General features: G+C 53.6%; 2 protein-coding genes across 9 annotated transcripts in view; both read right to left on the reverse strand.

The window, feature by feature from the left end:
• The window catches only part of RPS6KL1 (ribosomal protein S6 kinase like 1), a 21,182-nt gene extending 8,995 nt beyond the window's left edge, over positions 1-12,187 (reverse strand). For 5 of the 8 annotated variants that reach the window (XR_014313279.1, XM_082736674.1, XM_082736679.1 and 2 more), the window contains exons 1-6: positions 12,061-12,187; positions 10,409-10,696; positions 9,447-9,571; positions 8,492-8,584; positions 979-1,026; positions 466-598 (exon numbers count right to left, since the gene is read on the reverse strand). Coding sequence is in view for 7 of the 8 variants with exons in the window: in XM_082736674.1 (XP_082592800.1) it covers positions 466-598; positions 979-1,026; positions 8,492-8,584; positions 9,447-9,571; positions 10,409-10,673 (664 nt within the window). In the remaining variant the exon portion in view is untranslated. The remainder of the gene's footprint in view (positions 1-465; positions 599-978; positions 1,027-8,491; positions 8,585-9,446; positions 9,572-10,408; positions 10,697-12,060) is intronic. The other 3 variants (XM_082736675.1, XM_082736680.1, XM_082736677.1) reach the window with 2 other exon arrangements.
• The window catches only part of LOC309866087 (acylphosphatase-1), a 372,899-nt gene that overhangs the window by 237,744 nt on the left and 118,851 nt on the right, over positions 1-16,304 (reverse strand). The window lies entirely within an intron of this gene.

Below are 16,304 nucleotides of genomic sequence, written 5' to 3' on the forward strand. Positions count from 1 at the left end.
GGAGAACAGTAGGATGAAATTTAACCAAGTAAAACAGGCCAGGCATGGCCCTGCAGTGACTCTATGTCATGGCCCAAGGATATGTCCCTCATTTAAAAAAACAAAACAAAACAAAAACCACTGTGCTAGGGGTGATGGGTTCCACGGCCCCACTGCTGTCCTCACTACCTAGGAACCATCGTCCTGTGTGGCCACTCCAGAGAATGGGCGTCGACTGGAAAAATGAAAAGAGCCCAAACTGGAGGAAATGGTGACACAGGGGACATCTGCGTCAACGCCCTCTCCCAGCCCAGGACATGAAATTCCTCCTCAAGATATCGCCTGCGCCAGCCGGGTCCCGTTGTCCTCCCCCAGGAAACCCAGGTCCGCTGCCCGGCGCCGTGCCTCTAGCGCGTTACCCCCTCCTCGTGCTTGGCGTTTCCCGGGGATGAACGAGGCCATGCCCCAGCCCCGAGGTCCCCTCACCTGGCACGTGCTCCAGCTGCAGGAAGATGGAGTCCTCACTCATGAAGTAGCGGAGCAGCTTGGTCATGTAGGGGACACCGTGCGGGATGATGGTCAGTCGCTCCCGGTTCGCCACAGGACACCTGGACAGGCTCTGGGGAGAGGGCAGGCGGGTCAGCGCGGCCCAGACCAGACGGAGCCCTGCGAGGGGACGTCCTAGCCTGGCTTTAGGGGCGAACAGATGATGGAAGTTAGAAGCCACCCCGGGGAGCAACCGCCTCCCTCCGGTTCCTGACCCGGGCCTCACCCCTGCTCCCACCATGGAATCCAGGCCCTCCACCCTCCGAAACAAGGAAGAGACAGTACGTGTGTCTGTCTGGGAGGCAGGGGACACGCTCAGCTTTTAGATTTGGAGAAAGCCTGGTCTCCAGATACTGGTTCTGGGCAGGAGGCTCCTCAGAGGGGTAGGCGTTTCCAAGAGCGGTGAGAAGCCCCGGGGGAATGCAGGATGGCAGGGGACTGAGTGGCACCTGCCTTTACCACGAAGGTCCCTCCGGTCACTGGGTCCTGGACCAGCTGCACCTGCCAAGGTCCAGGAGGCACCAGTCAAGGCACAGGCTAGTTCCTGGGGCTCCAGGGCCCAAGCCCAAGCCCCCCATTTCCTCCACCGAGGCCAACTCACTCCCAGGCAGGGAGGAGGGCAGGCTGCAGTGGGGTGGAGTGTGCTCCTGGCCCCCCACTGAGCTGACGTCAACCCTGCCCTGCTCACCCCCCCTTCGTTAGACCTGAGGCATTAGCTCTCGTGCCAGCCCTCCGGTCAGGCTGGGAGCCCGATCACAGGGTCTAACTTCCTGTCTCCCCACTCGGCTAGGAGCAATGTGAGAGCAGTGACTCCCCTGTCCAGCTCCGTATTCCCAGAGTCCTGCACGAAGCAGGGAGACCCCTCACCCGGGTGTGGTGCATCGTCCCTCCTGCCGGGTTTGAGGGTGTCCTGACTGGGGGGACCTCAGAGCCAGTCACCTGTTCTGATCTCTGACAGGTGAAGCATCTAAGGCTCTGAGAGGTCACTCATGGGCTGGGCTGTGCCTGGGCACACACAGGCTTGGCACGCTCATTTGGGTCCCTTCCCCTGCCTGCTCCTCCTCTTTTTTAAAATAATCTTTCTCTCTGGAGGCGTCTTTGGAGAACAGCCCCCTTCTCCTGTTGCTTTTGGTCCGAGGCAGCAATATGCCAATGGCTGGGTCGGAGCCTTGTCTGGAGTTGGGCCCTTGACCCATCTCTGTGGTGGGCAGGGGTGGACCCCAGCCACAGGAGGGAGCAGGAGCATGCCGGGACAGGAAGGATGAAGATCTGGCTGGGGGAGGGGCATGTGGGGGCAAGCCCAGCACCCTGATGGCGTGCTTCCTTGGCTGGCTGCCTGCCCTGGAGGCACCCCCCCTTGGTGGCAGATGGGCCCCCCGTTCCCCCGAAGCCAGGCCACTGGGCAGTCACAAAGGCTGCATCCTAGGATTGGGGTGGGAAAGGGGCACTGCGTTTAAAACCTGGGCAAGTGAATTGATTTTCTCATCTACCAAACAGGAATTATAAATGCACACCTTCCCTCATTACTGGTTTGTTGAAGCCATACATAGAAAGGCCCTTTGTGGGGCGCCTGGGTGGCTCAGTGGGTTAAGCCGCTGCCTTCGGCTCAGGTCATGATCTCAGGGTCCTGGGATCGAGCCCCGCATCAGGCTCTCTGCTCGGCAGGGAGCCTAATTCCCTCTCTCTCTCTCTGCCTGCCTCTCTGCCTACTTGTGATCTCTCTCTGCCAAATAAATAAGTAAAATCTTAAAAAAAAAAAGAAAGAAAGAAAGAAAGAAAGAAAGGCCCTTTGTCAACCCACAGAATGGGAGAAGATACTTGCAAATGACACTACAAAGGGCTGATACCTAAGATCTATGAAGAACTCCTCAAACTCAACACACACAAAACAGATAATCACTTTGAAAAATGGGCAGAAGACACAAACAGACACTTCTCCAAAGAAGACATACAAATGGCTAACAGACACATGAAACAATGTTCATCATCATTAGCCATCAGGGAGATTCAAATCAAAACCACACTGAGATACCACCTTACACCAGTCAGACTAGCAAAGATTAACAAGGCAGGAAACAACATGTGTTGGAGAGGATGTGGAGAAAGGGGAACCCTCCTACACTGTTGGTGGGAACGCAAGTTGGTGCAGCCACTTCAGAAAACAATGTGACGATTCTTCAAGATATTAAAAATAGAGCTTCCCTATGACCCGGCAATTGCGCTACTGGGTATTTACCCCAAAGATACAGATGCAGTGAAAAGAAGGGCCATCTGTACCCCAATGTTCATAGCAGCAATGGCCACAATCACCAAACTGTGGAAAGAGTCAAGATGCCCTTCAACACACGAATGGATAAAGAAGATGTGGTCCATATATACAATGGAGTATTACGCAGCCATCAGAAAGGATGAATACCCAACTTTTGTATCAACATGGATGGGACTGGAGGAGATTATGCTGAGAGAAATAAGTCAAGCAGAGAAAGTCAATTATCATATGGTTTCACTTGCTTGTGGAGCATAAGGAATAACACAGAGGACATTAGGAGAAGGAAAGGAAAAATGAATTGGGGGAATGGGAGGGCAAACGAACCATGAGAGACTGTGGACTCCGAGAAACAAACTGAGGGTTCTGGAGGGGAGGAGGGTGGGGGGATGGGTGAGCCTAGTGGTGGGTATTAAGGAGGGCACGGATGGCACGGAGCACTGGGTGTGGTACATAAACAATGAATCCTGAAACACTGCATCAAGAACTAATGATGTACTGTATGGGGACTAACAACACAATTAAAAAAAAAAAAAAAAGGCCCTTTGTGGGCATCTCTCTGGGTGGCTCAACCAGTTAAGTGTCTGCCTTCAACTCAGGTCATGATCCCAGAGTCCTGGAGTTCAGTCCCTCGTCAGGCTGCCCCTGCTTCTCCCTCTCCCTCAGCCTGCTACCCCCCCTGCTTATGTTCTCTCTCATTCACTTTCTGTCAAATAAATAAATAAAATCTTAAAAAAAATAAATAAATAAAGTCCCTTTGTTCCTATAAAGGCCAGGAGAAGGCCAGTTACCACATTGGCCAAACAAACTGCCTCTCTGAACCTTGTTCAACTTCAAAATGGGGTCACGGCCGTACCTCCCTTAGGTCAGTAAGGGGAACCTCTTCCAGCAGACAAGTCTAACGGTGGCCTGCCCCTGCCTTGCCACATGTCCTCTCTCAATAATCTGTAGTGACTGTTCCTAACATTGTCGTAAGGAAGTCCCATGCTGGTAACAGAGCACTTACCCTGCACTAAATGCTTAATATAGATTACTTAATTTTAGCCCCACAGCCCTACAAGGTGTCATTAGTGACCCATTTTATTGATGAAGTTCAGGTTCAGAGAGATAATGTTACCTACAGTCCCACTGCTAAAAAGGAGGTAGAGGCAGGATCTGAATGCAGACAGGGCTGATCCCAGAGCTCTGGAGACCTAACTACAAGGGGGGCACAGCCGGGTGACCATGGCACCTGCCCTCCCCTCGGGGCCTCAACGCGCTCCCCAGTCAGTGTCCTTCCTGAGGCAGCAGTGACACCTGCCTTCTGACCACTAGAGGGCTCTCCTCTAACAGCCAGAGATGGAACCCAGCCTGGTCCCAGCTCCTTGACCAAATTTGGGCAACGTTTGAAAAAGCAAGAAAGAAAATTCTGGGGTCATTTAGGAGAATAGAGTTTCCCACAAATAATGACACTCTGGATAATTCCCCGCTATCCCTTGCCAAATGGGATTCCCTACCACCTTGTCCTGGCCAAGGTCCTCTCAGAGAGAGTCCAAAAAACCAGCGGTGAAGGCTGGGGAAACCAGATTTAAAACTTGATCAGTATACCGGAACATGTTTAATTATATATATACACACAAATATACATAAGTATACATATATTTTTTTAAAGATTTTTATTTATTTATTTGACAGAGATCACAAGTAGGCAGAGAGAGAAAGAGGAGGAAGCAGGCTCCCCGCCGAGCAGAGAGCCCAATGCGGGTCTCAATTCCAGGACCCCGAGATCATGACCTACTGAGGCCTCAACCCACTGAGCCACCCAGGCTCCCCATATATATATATATATTTTAAATACACACGCGCATGCGTACACACAGACCCCTATCTATTTAGAAAGAATTAGACTGGGTGGTTCAGTGGGTTAAGCCTCTGCCTTCGGCTCAGGTCATGATCTCAGGGTCCTGGGATCGAGCCCTGCATCGGGCTCTCCACTCAGCAGGGAGCCTGCTTCCTCCTCTCTCTCTACCTGTTTCTCTGCCTACTTGTGATCTCTCTGTCCAATAAATAAATAAAAATCTAAAAAAAAAAAAAAAGAATTAGACCAAAACATTAATAGCACTTATCTTAGAGCTAGGTAGGATGGTGTGGAATATATATACTGTTTTAAATTCCTCCCTCTTTCATATATGAAAAGTGGAGGGGCATTTTCCCCTTCAAGTAAGCAAACAAAAAAATCCTTCTCTTTTGCTCAGTGCTATGGGGGACAGAGCACTAGCTATCCACTTTACCGTATGAACTTCCATTTCATTCTCTATAACACAGACCATTATTAAAATGCAGCATTGGGGGCACCTGGGTGGCTCAGCGGGTTAAAGCCTCTGCCTTCGGCTCAGGTCATGATCCCAGAGTTCTGGGATCGAGCCCCGCATCAGGCTCTGCTCAGCGGGGAGCCTGCTTCCTGTTCTCTCTCTCTCTCTCTGCCTGTCTCTCTGCCTACTTGTGATTTCTGTCAAATAAATAAATAAAATCTTAAAAAATAAAATAAGATAAAATAAAATAAAATAAAATGCAGCATTGCCCAAGGGCACCTGGGGCGGCTCAGTGAGTTAAGCATCTGCCTTCGGCTCAGGTCATAACCATGGGGTCCTGGAATCGAGCCCTGCATTGGGTTTCCTGCTCAGTGGGGAGCCTGCTTGGGTCCCTCTTCCCATCCCTGCGTGGGCACACGCTCTCTCTCAAATAAATAAATCAATCTTGAAAAAAATAAAATGCAGCACTGTCCAATAGAGCATGAAAGAAACAGGGATCTGCACAGTCCAACAGAGAAACCACGAACTGTACGAAAAGCTATCAAGCCCTTAAAATGTGGTTGGTGTGAATGAGAAGCAGAATATTCAATTTTAACTAATTTTCACTTCAATAGTCTTATGTGGCTAATGACTAGTGGACCGGGCTGCACAGTTTAGTGCTCTCTCCCTGGGGCAACTGGAGGGTTTAATGCAACAGTTTTGCAAATGAGAATGTGCCTTACTCATGTCAGATGAGTGTTGCTTTTTGGAAGGTAGAAGGTAGTTCTGGGCACCCCTTTTTCACCTTTTCATAAAGGGATTTTCTTTTTTTAAGATACCCACTGAGATCTTGGGACGCAGAACAATGAAAACTTCAGTGAAACACAGCAACCCTTTCTTTGAAAATGCCCGAAGTATCATAATCCCAGGAGAGCTCTCTCTCATGGAGCAACCAAGTCCAGAAGTTCCAAACAGATTCTCTGACTCCAAGGCCCACTGGCGCCTGGGACGGGTACCCAGGGGGAAGGGCAGGGACAGGAGCAAACCCGAGGACCGGTGTCCCATTAAAACCAGCAACGCACCTCCCCCCCACTCCTCCCGGCTCGACCCCTTGCTGCCACGCGAGAATGTGAGCCAGCATTTCCAGATCTTCCAATTTTGCAGGAGAAGCAGGCTATCTGGACTTCTATGTGAAACCTGCCAATTTTCAAATGTTGGTAAGGAATGATAATTTTTAAAAAACACCCCTGTGTTTGAGCCAAAATAACAAGAAGTGACTTGGATGGCCTTTTTCTTCCCCATGCCTGGGTTCTACATGAGGCTCAGCAAACACGTGGTGATATCTCTCAGGCCCCCCATGCTCCCGGAGAGCAAACCCCTGGGTATTCTAGCCAGGGACCTATCCAGTCCCGGCCCCCCCACATCCCTCACAGTTCCCAGCAACCCCCTCTCCCTGCTAGTACCTCCTTAGCCCCTAGGCATCCCTCTCCAGACCAGTTCACCTAACAACTGGGCATGGGTGAGGGGGGAACTCCAGGCTTCCTGAGCAGGCCCTTGGCCCCGCCCTGCACCCCCCCCACCCTCCCACCCCCCGGGGGCTGCTGGCCTGTGCTGCCCCCTCCTGCCAGGATCTGTCCCTGCAGCACATTCAGGCCTGGCTGCAAGGATCTGGGCCCCAGAGGGGCCCTAACTTCTCTCCTAATTTGGGGACCGTGGTGTTCCTGACTTGGAAATGCCCCTGGAAAGGGAATCAGGACCTCAGGAGGAGGTGTGCTGGGTGCCCCAGAAAGGGTAAGGGTAAGGAAAGAAAGACAATCTCAAAACAGAATGGTTGGGCTTGGCCTTAATGTGTGCTTTCCATACGCACAGGCCTCGAATATTGGATTCTGAAAATGCTTTGCATATGCGTGTCCCGGGGTCAGAGAGATTCGGGAAATTCTATCACAGGCCTCCTTCTCGGAAACGCACGGTATACATTTGCATCCCCAAACCTCGGCAAACTCCGATTATTAAAAAAACAAAGTCAGGTCACTGTAACTCCCTGTAACCCACACCGGTTGGACCTGGAAGCCCCCTGTCCACACCACCTATCGGTTCAGCAGGATCCCACGTGAGGAAAAGGTGGCGGCTGTCTCCTCCTGGCCGGTCTGCGGGAGCCGCTGTGTTTGGCCGGGGCCCCGCACAGCCCAGTGAGTGCCGTTGGAGGGAAGGCAGATGGAAGCCGGCCGGCCCTTGGCTGACAGACTGGGGCCCGTTCCAGACACCCAGGGAAGCAGCTGGAGCGCGGCTGGGGGACGGGAAGCCTGCACGCCTCCCCGCCCGCCCTGGTCGCTAGCATTTAGAACCATCAAACACGTATCAAATGTTTCAGCGTGTGCCAGGCCTTTCCCAAAAATTATTTCATTTTAGTTCCCACATGCCCCCTTGCGGGGGAGGACTCTTACCAGGCTTACAGATGAGGAAACCAACCGGGAGGTGAAGGGGTTTGCTGCGGCCACACTGCGCATGCAGCAGGCGGCCTCTATGGGCTCCCAGGCCCGGCAAAATCCCCCAAGGCGTGTTTAAATTACAGACTGCCTGGGCTCAGCCCTGGAAATTCTGACTCAACGGGCCCGGGGTGGGGCCCAGACATCTCTTTTTAGGAAGCTCCCCCAGGTGATGCCGATGAACAGCCAGTCTGCGAACCCCATAGCAACTGAGTAGCAACAATTCAGGTGTGGCCTGGGTTGGGGCAGAGGGCAACCGAGGACTGGCTCAGATCTCATCTGACCCAAATGTCTGGCCTTCGGGTTCTCCAGCTCTGATGAGTGTCCCACGTTCAGGTGGGAATGTCGGCTCCTCTCCCCCTGCCTGCCCCACAGGAGGGGAAAAGGCCTCAGGCGGGGTCAGGATGAGGGTGGGCAGGGGAAGGGCAGGGGATGGGCAGAACTGATGAGGCCCGTCTGGGCGCCGGGACCCTCTGCAGGACAGGCCTGAGGAGAGGAGTGTAAAATTCCACCACAGGAACTCCTCAGCCATACTCGGGGAGCGGGGGGCGGCCGGGGGGTCTCCAGCAGGCCTGCAGCCCTGGGGTGCACAGGGAGAGTGGGTGGGGGCCTGTGGAGAAGCAGAAGGGGAGTGAGCGGGGCAGTATGTGCTGGCGGGGGGGCCCTGGGCACTGCCTTGCTGGTTTCTGTCTGGAATCTCTGAGGGAGTGGCGCCCTGAGCTCCAGGCCATGGAAAAGGGGCTGTTGCCTTTTCTGCTCCCTTTTTCCTCTCCAGGACCTGACTGATGTGTGCTGGGGGGAGAGAAGGGTGGGGAGCCCTGGACACAGCTGCTCTCCTCCCCTGGGCCCCGCTGACCCCTTGCCAGCCCCTTCTCCCCACCCACCACCCCGTCTGCCTACCCCGTCTCCTTCAGCACCAAAAGCGGGGCCGTCAGCTTACTCACCTTCTCGATGACCCCGACCACCCTGCAGCCCCTCAGCTGCTCCAGGGCAGAGCTCAGTGTGCGGATGGGCCGGAGCCTCAGCGTGCTGAAGCCCTGCAGAGGTGGGAGACAGACCCCAGACTCAGGGCCCAGCCTTCCTCAGGCACCGCTTCCACGCCAGGCCCTCCTCCAGCTGTCGTGTAGGAGGCACGAGGGGGCAGACCTGAGGTCCCTGGAGCCCAGGCCTCATAGGGAGGGAGAAGCTGGCCCTGACTGGCAACGGGCCCACCCTGGCCCCGGGTGACCACACCGCCCTCTACACTCACCCCCGCCCCCCACTAACCCCCCTCCAACCCCCCTCCAAGACCCAGGGAGTCCTCTGCCTTCAGATCCCGTCTTAAAAGCCCCACCCAAAGGAGGCAGCCACTCCCAGGGGTGGGGAAATAACCCGGGCCCATGTGGGTCTCAGGGAACATGGCATGTGGCCCAGGCACCTGCTTTGGGGGAAAGCAGCCTAATAAGACGCAGAAGAGAAAATACATTTCCAACACTGTGGTGCATTTCTCGAAAATCCCCGAGTGTAAGTGGACCCACATGGTTCAAACCCATTCAAGGGTCAGCTGTGCTCCCTGAGGCCATTCAAACTTCATCAGACGGAGGAAACTTCGAGTGTGTACACATGGAGCTTGTGTACGAGCCATGCGTGAGAGTCTGGAGGGGTGTGTGTGTGTGTGTGTGTGTGTGCATGCGCCCTGTGCGGGGGTGAGACTGGCCGGGAGATGATTCACTAAGTGTCTGAAAATGAAGGAACTAGCTGGGTGTGGGAGATTGGGGGAGCCAGTGGGATAGCAGGGGGACAGCCCTGTCCCTGCACGCAGCCCAAGACAGGAGGTGACAGCCTTCTGGCCTGTGGGGAGGCGGAGCTCAGCTCTCTCCCCACAGAGCCCCCAGGCCTTTGGGGAGCGGGTCTCCTCACCGTGCCAGGGCTGGCTCCCCCACCCAGGGTCTTCTGCAGGTGGCAGGTGAAGATCTCCTCGGCCCGCCGCAGGTACTTGGTAATTTTCAGCTTCACAGCCTCACATCGCTCCTTGTTGGGGTCGACTGTGGGGTAAGGGCGTCACCAGGATCCACCCTAGCCCCAGAGGGCTGGGTGGATCCCGCCGCCTGCCCTCTGCTCTCCAGCAGAGAGGGCGCCTGCTTCCGAGGCTGGTCTGCAGACCATGCCCCGACGCGGCGCCCCAGCCCTCCTCCGGGTGGGAGACACACCCTGGGGGAAGGAGCAGAGTGGGGATTTCCGTGTCCATTTACAGAGAAGGAGACAGAAGCTCCCAGAAAACACCCCTCTGCCATCTCTGACACCCAGTGTGAAAGGGCCGGAGTGGGGCCTGGGACTGGAAGAGGAACGAATTCACTGGGCAGTCCGAAGCCCCGGAGGTGGGGGGCTCTGTGGCAGGGAGGTGGGACCCGGGAAGCAGGGCCTGACTCCTACTGACACCTACCCCCGACCCCCACTGCCCTCAGGGGCACCTGGCCTCAGGACCAGCCTCACCCCTGGAGAGACAGTGCCTCACTTTGCCCTGTACAGGCTGCACTCTCTTTCTCGGGAGCCCCAACGGTTCAAACCTCAGCTCTGCCAATGAGAGCTATGGAAACTGAAGCAAGTAATTTAACTGCCTGGTGCCTCAGTTTTCACATCTGGAAAATAGGAATAAAAGTAATTCCTCTATACGACATCGACAACGCATGGAGTTACTCGCATTACTGGGAGGGAAGCTCTTAGACCAGGGTCTGGCGTATAGGAACCGCTCGCACAGGCCAGCGATTAGTACCGTCCTTCCCAGAGGCCCCGCTCACTCAGCACAGACGGACGGAGGACAGGCTGAGCCCCAAGCCGACCCTTCTGCAGTGGCTCCCGCCCCTGGCTGGTCTGGCCCTCACCATGCACGCCGCGCAGCAGCACGTCCACGCCATTCTGGTAGTGGTTGAAGGCGGCCTCATAGTCCTCACTGACATCACGTTCCAAGGCCAGCCGGATCTGCGTGGCGGCATCCACCAGGTAGTCACGCTTGGTCATGTCAGGGGCCCCAGGAGCCACCAGGTTGCGAATCTGCTCCAGGTACACGCGGGCCTGAGACCGAGCTCGAGAGCAAGGCTCAGGCTCCAGGCCAGGTCCCGGAGGGCACTCGCAGGCCACCAGGCTCATGGTTGCAGCCCTGTGCTGGTGACCTGAAATTTAAACAGACACCCCAGGGAGGCCACGGCTGGGAACAACACCCCCATCTCTACCCTGCTTTCCTCCGCTGGATGGGAGACTAATGTTCACCTCAGGGACTGGAGGGATGGAGCTGGTGCAGGAAACATCCCTTTACTGGGCACACCTTTTGTAAATGGTGATAATAGAATAAAAACATGCTTGGGGCTCCTCCTTTCAATTCAAATTCAGATCAACAGGTATTTCGTGAGCACTGGAGAGAGCTGAGGATATCTGTGATTCAGAACGTCCTTCCTGGGTTCTCACAGACAGACTGGTGTCTCGCACACGGTAAACATATGTTGACCATATGCCAAGGCTGTTCCTCACACTGTTCCCTCCATCCTGCCTGTTCTCCTGGTCATACTCCTCCTACAGGAATCTTATTATCCTTCAGGGTTCAGCTCAGTGGCACCTCCCTCTGAACAGGAGAGTTGCCCTGCTTTATTTCTATTTCCTTTGGTGCCGAGGTCAGCAAGTGAGGACCCCACCCCAGAGAGCCTGGCAGAGCATTAGGCACAAGGCCTGGCCTTAAACCTGTGGGCAGATAAACTGATGGAGGGACAGATTCTGGACGGAGGTGGAGGAAGGAGGACAGGGCCAACCCTGCCCCAGGGAGGCAGTGGCACTATCCTCTTGGCTGGCTGAGTAAACCTGGAGGCCACATGGCCTCCAAGGACCTGACAGCAGCTGCTCCCCAAGCAGTGTGACACAAGTGGCCAAAGGGAGAAGAGCAGTGGCTTCAGGAAAGGAAGGGACTCTGAGAGCGGCCGGCAGAGCTGCCTCCCCCACCCCAACCCAGCCTCAGTGGCACCTGTGCTCTCTAAGGCCCTACTGAGAAAGGCAGGGCCTGAACTTCCAAGACTAGGCCACCTCTGGCTCTGCGGAGAAAGGGACTCCATAGAGCAGGATGGGGTATGGGGCGGGGAGGGAAACCCATATCTGCAAGCGGGGAGCTGAAACCTGTCCAGGATGCGGCCAGGGGATGGAGGGAGAGATGCCGCACCCTTCTTGCTCCGCCCAGCCCTCCCCCCACCCCGGGGACCAGCAGCTCTGAGGCCTGTGTAGGGGTGGGGTGGGGGTGGGGGTGCTAAGGCTGAGGGGCTGGGCTGCCCGAGTCAGGCCCACGGGCCACCCCGCGGGGCTGGCTGTCGCGGGACAGAGCTGCCGGGCGGCGCCTGGACACGGGAAGCGGAGCGCCCAGCCCGCGAGTCCCGGCACGCAAGGTGCGCCACCCCGCGCGGGCGAGACGGAGGAAAGCGTGCTGGGCGCGTGAGAGGAGGGGACGCCCTCGCCAGGAGGACCGGGCCCCGGAGGAGGGGCCAGGCAAACCCCGTACCTGCCCGAGCCAGGAGCTCGGTCCGCGCGGCCGGACCTACCCCTGCCGCCACTGCCCCTTCACTCGTGCGGGAGACCGTGCGGCACCCGCGCCGCCTTGCGCCCTGCGGCCGGGTGCGGGGGTCTGGCCGGGTGCGGCCTGCCCATTGGCTGCGGATGAGCTCATCCCCCGGCGTTAGAATAAACCGCCAATCAGCACCCGGCTCCGCTTCTGCGGCTCTTAAAGCCCCAGCATCCGCGAAGCCGCACCTGGGAGAGGGAATGGGGTGGGCGAGAGGGGGTTGGTGTCCGTAATGACCGGGAGAGCCTGCTTCAGAAATCTAAGCCAACTAGGGGAGCAGGGATGGTTCAGTCGGGGGAGCTGGGACTCTTGGTTTCAGCTCAGGTCATGCTCTCTTGGTCCTGATCGAGCTCTGGGAGGGCCCTAAGCTCAGCGAAGAGTCTGCTTGAGATTCTCTCTCTCCCCCTCCCCCTCCCCATTCTCTCTGTCTCTCTCTCAAAATAAATAAATTTTAAAAAGAAAGAAAGAAAGAAATCTAGGCCGACTAGAAAACATGCATGCCGCTTCTGGGACTTTTCTCATTATTTCATCCTTTCATTCAACTATTTAATACTTTTGTACTGAGATATGAGTATGCAGGAGGAAGGAGACGCTGAGACCCAGCGCTGGAACAGACAGCCTCTGCTCACGTCTTCAGGGGTTTACAGTCTAGGGAGGGATCTAGGGATTAAAGAACCACAGAATACAGTTGATATTTCATTCCAGTTGGGATCAGATCTGTGTGAGAGGAGCACCACAGGGCCTATGAGACTCACAACAAGGGGAATGACCTGGTCTGGGGGGTCAGAAGGCTTTCCAGAGGAAGTGATAACCGAAGTGGGCATACAACCCTTACTAGCACCCCAGTTCTGCACTCCTGCTGTCCTTAGTGCACTGTGTCTTCCCTGGATACATTAACATAATCCCCTTTCCTAAAACCCAATGCCTCCTCCACTATCGTCACTCCCAGCCAGAGACACACTTCCTTCTTCCCTTGAAAACACGGGAGCTCTCTTCCTCTGTTTGCTATCTGCCTGCCAGCCAGGTCTGCACCCACACAACGCCTGCCCACCTCTTCCCACAGAAGACCTGTCTGTGACCCATCAAAGGCCAGACTTCCACTTGGGATCCGCCCTATCCCATCACCTGCGCAAGAAAACTTCTCCAGCAATTCTCCCCTCTCTGTCCTGCATCATTACTTTTTGACTCCCACTGGATTGTTCTTGTCTGATACAAGCATAATGTCGATTCTCCCATTTTAAAAGCAGAGCAAGAAAACAAAACAAAACAAAATCACTCTTGGCTTCCTTTCTCCCACTATCTACCACCCTAGGTTTGTAGCAAAGCTCCTTAAAAGAGAGGTCTATGCTCACCGTCTCCAGTTTCTCTTCTCCTCTTCTTGAACCTGCTCTGATGAGGCTTTCTTCTTCAGCATTCCTCTGAAATTGTTCTTGGTCCAGGCACTGGGGTGGCTCAGTCACTTAAGTGGCTGACTCTTGATTTGGGCTCCCGCCATGATCTCAGGGTCATGAGATTGAGCCCTGTGTGGGGCTCCAAGTGGGGCTCCACACCAGTCATGGAGTCTGCTTAAAATTCTCTCCCTCTGCCCTCCCCCATCCCGCCACTTACTCTCTCTCTCTCAAAAAAAAAGGGGGGGGGGTGCCTGTGCCTGGGTGGCTCAGTCTGTGGAGCACTAGACTCTTGGTTTCAGCTCAGGTCATGATCTCATGGGTTGTAGGATTGAGCCCCACATCAGGCTCCACATTCAGTGGGGAGTCGGCTTGAGATTCTCTCCCTTTCCCTCTGCCCCTCCCCTGCTCTCACACATGCACACTCTTTCTCTCTCTCAGATAAATAAATAAGTAAAATCTTTTACAAAATGAAATTGCTCTTGGTTAAGTTACCAATGACCTCCTGGTTGCCAAACCTCTCTGCCTACTTGTCTGTCAAATAAATAAATAAAATCTTTAAAAAAAAAATAAGCTCCAGAAAACTAAATACATACATGAAAACTTACACATGAATGTTTATAATGACATTATTCATAATAGTTAGAAAGTGGAAATAATATAAACATCCATCAATGATGAATAGATAAATAAAATTAGCATATCCATATAATGGAATGTTATTTGACCATAAAAATAATGAAGTACAGGGTGCCTGGGTGGCTCAGTGGGTTAAGCCTCTGCCTTCAGCTCAGGGCATGATCCCAGGGCCCAGGGATGGAGCCCCGCATTGGGGGGGGGTGTCTCTGCTCAGCGGGGAGCCTGCTCCCCCCTCTCTCTGCCTGCCTCTCTGCCTTCTTAGGATCTCTGTCTGTCTCTCTCTCTCTTTCTCTCAAATAAATGAATAAATAAATCTTTAAAAAAATAATGAAGTACAGATGGGTGGGTGAACGTTGAAAACATTATGCTGAGTAAAAGAAAGTAGACACAAAAGACCGCATATTGTAGGAGTTCATTTATATAAAATTTCTAGAACAGGCAAGTCCATAGAGACAGAAAATAGATTTCAGGGACAAGGGAATGGGGGAGTGACTAAAGAATAAGGGTTCCTTTTCCAGTTCAACAAATGTTCTGGAATTAGTGTGACGGTTGCAACACTTGTAAATATACTAAGAACCACCAAATTCACATTTTTGAAAAAGATTTTATTCATTTGTTACAGAGAGAGAGAATGCGAGCACAAGCAAGGGGAGCGGCAGGCAGAGGGAGAAGCAGGCTCCCCGCTGAGCAAGGAGCCCGATGTGGGACTCGATCCCAGGACCCTGGGATCACAACCAGAGCTGAAGGCAGCCGCTTAACCGACTGAGCCACCCAAGTGTCCCATAAATTCACATTTTAAAGAGGTGAATGGTATGTGGATTATATCTCAATTTAAAAATTATCAGAATGAAAAAGAAAAACACTGAATTCTTGATCCTTCCTGATCTGAAACTCCATCTAAAGCCTCTTCCAGCTCCACCCTTCCAAACGCTCAGGCCAAAAATGTTGGAGCCTTCCTAGCTTCTCCTATTTTCCCACACCCTATATCCAGTCCATTAGAATATCATACAGGTTTGCCCTGCAAAATATATCCAGACTCTGAGCACTTCTCTCCCCTTCCACTTCTTACCTCCTCCTTGGCTGGTGTGACTTTGGGACAGGCCCCTTCCTCACATACCTGATTTACTGTTGGGAGATTTCCCCTGGCTTCCTGTTTCTACCTTCACCACCCTTGAGGCGGTTCTCAACACTGTGTCAGGGGATCCTTTCAAAGCACAAGTCAGATCTTGTCCCTCTTCCGCTCCAAAGTCTGCGAGGGCCCCCATCCCTCTACTGTGACCTCCAAGGCTCTCATGGTCACCCTTCTCCATTATTTCTGCAGCTTCATCTCCTTCCAACCTCACTGACTCAACACAAGCCACTCGAGCTTCCTTGTTGCTTCTGAAACATACCTGACAGCTCCCACTCCAGAGCCTTTGCCTTGCAGCTACCCTCTGCCTGGAATACTCTGGAATACTCTTGGCCCTTTGCCTGGTCAACCCCAGCCTTGCTTCAAATCATTGCCCTGCTGTCAACTTTCTTGAGAGACCCACTCTGATTACACACTCCCAGCACCCCATCTCCCTTACCCTGCTTCTTTCCCACTGTACTCAACCCCAGTAGCATATAATGTCATTTACTCTATGTTTATCTTCTTTCTCTATGTTTATTTTCTTTCTCTATGTTTATTTTCTTTCTCTATGTTTATTTTCTTTCCTTGCCTCCAGGTAAGATCCACATGAGCAAGGGCCTTTATCTGCTTTGTTCACCGACTTACCCCAAGCAGCTAGAACTGCATTCTGGACATAGTCTTTTTTTTTTTAAGATTTTTATTTATTTATTTGACAGAGATCACAAGTAGGCAGAGAGGCAGGCAGAGAGAGAGAAGGAAGCAGGCTCCCTGCTGAGCAGAGAGCCTGATGTGGGGCTTGATCCCAGGACCCTGGGATCATGACCTGAGCCGAAGGCAGAGGCAGAGGCTTTAACCCACTGAGCCACCCAGGCGCCCCTGGACATAGTCTTGCTCCATAAATATTTGCTGAATGAATGAATGAACTCCAAAGGATGAGAAAGAATTAATCAAGAAAAGTGCAGGGAGTGTTCTGGGCAGAGAAATGGTGTGCATAAATGTCTTCACAAATTAAGTGAGAAAAGTAACATTTGCACATCAAACGAATG

Source organism: Mustela nivalis (assembly GCF_964662115.1).
Source record: "Mustela nivalis genome assembly, chromosome: 6".
NCBI lineage: Eukaryota > Metazoa > Chordata > Mammalia > Carnivora > Mustelidae > Mustela > Mustela nivalis.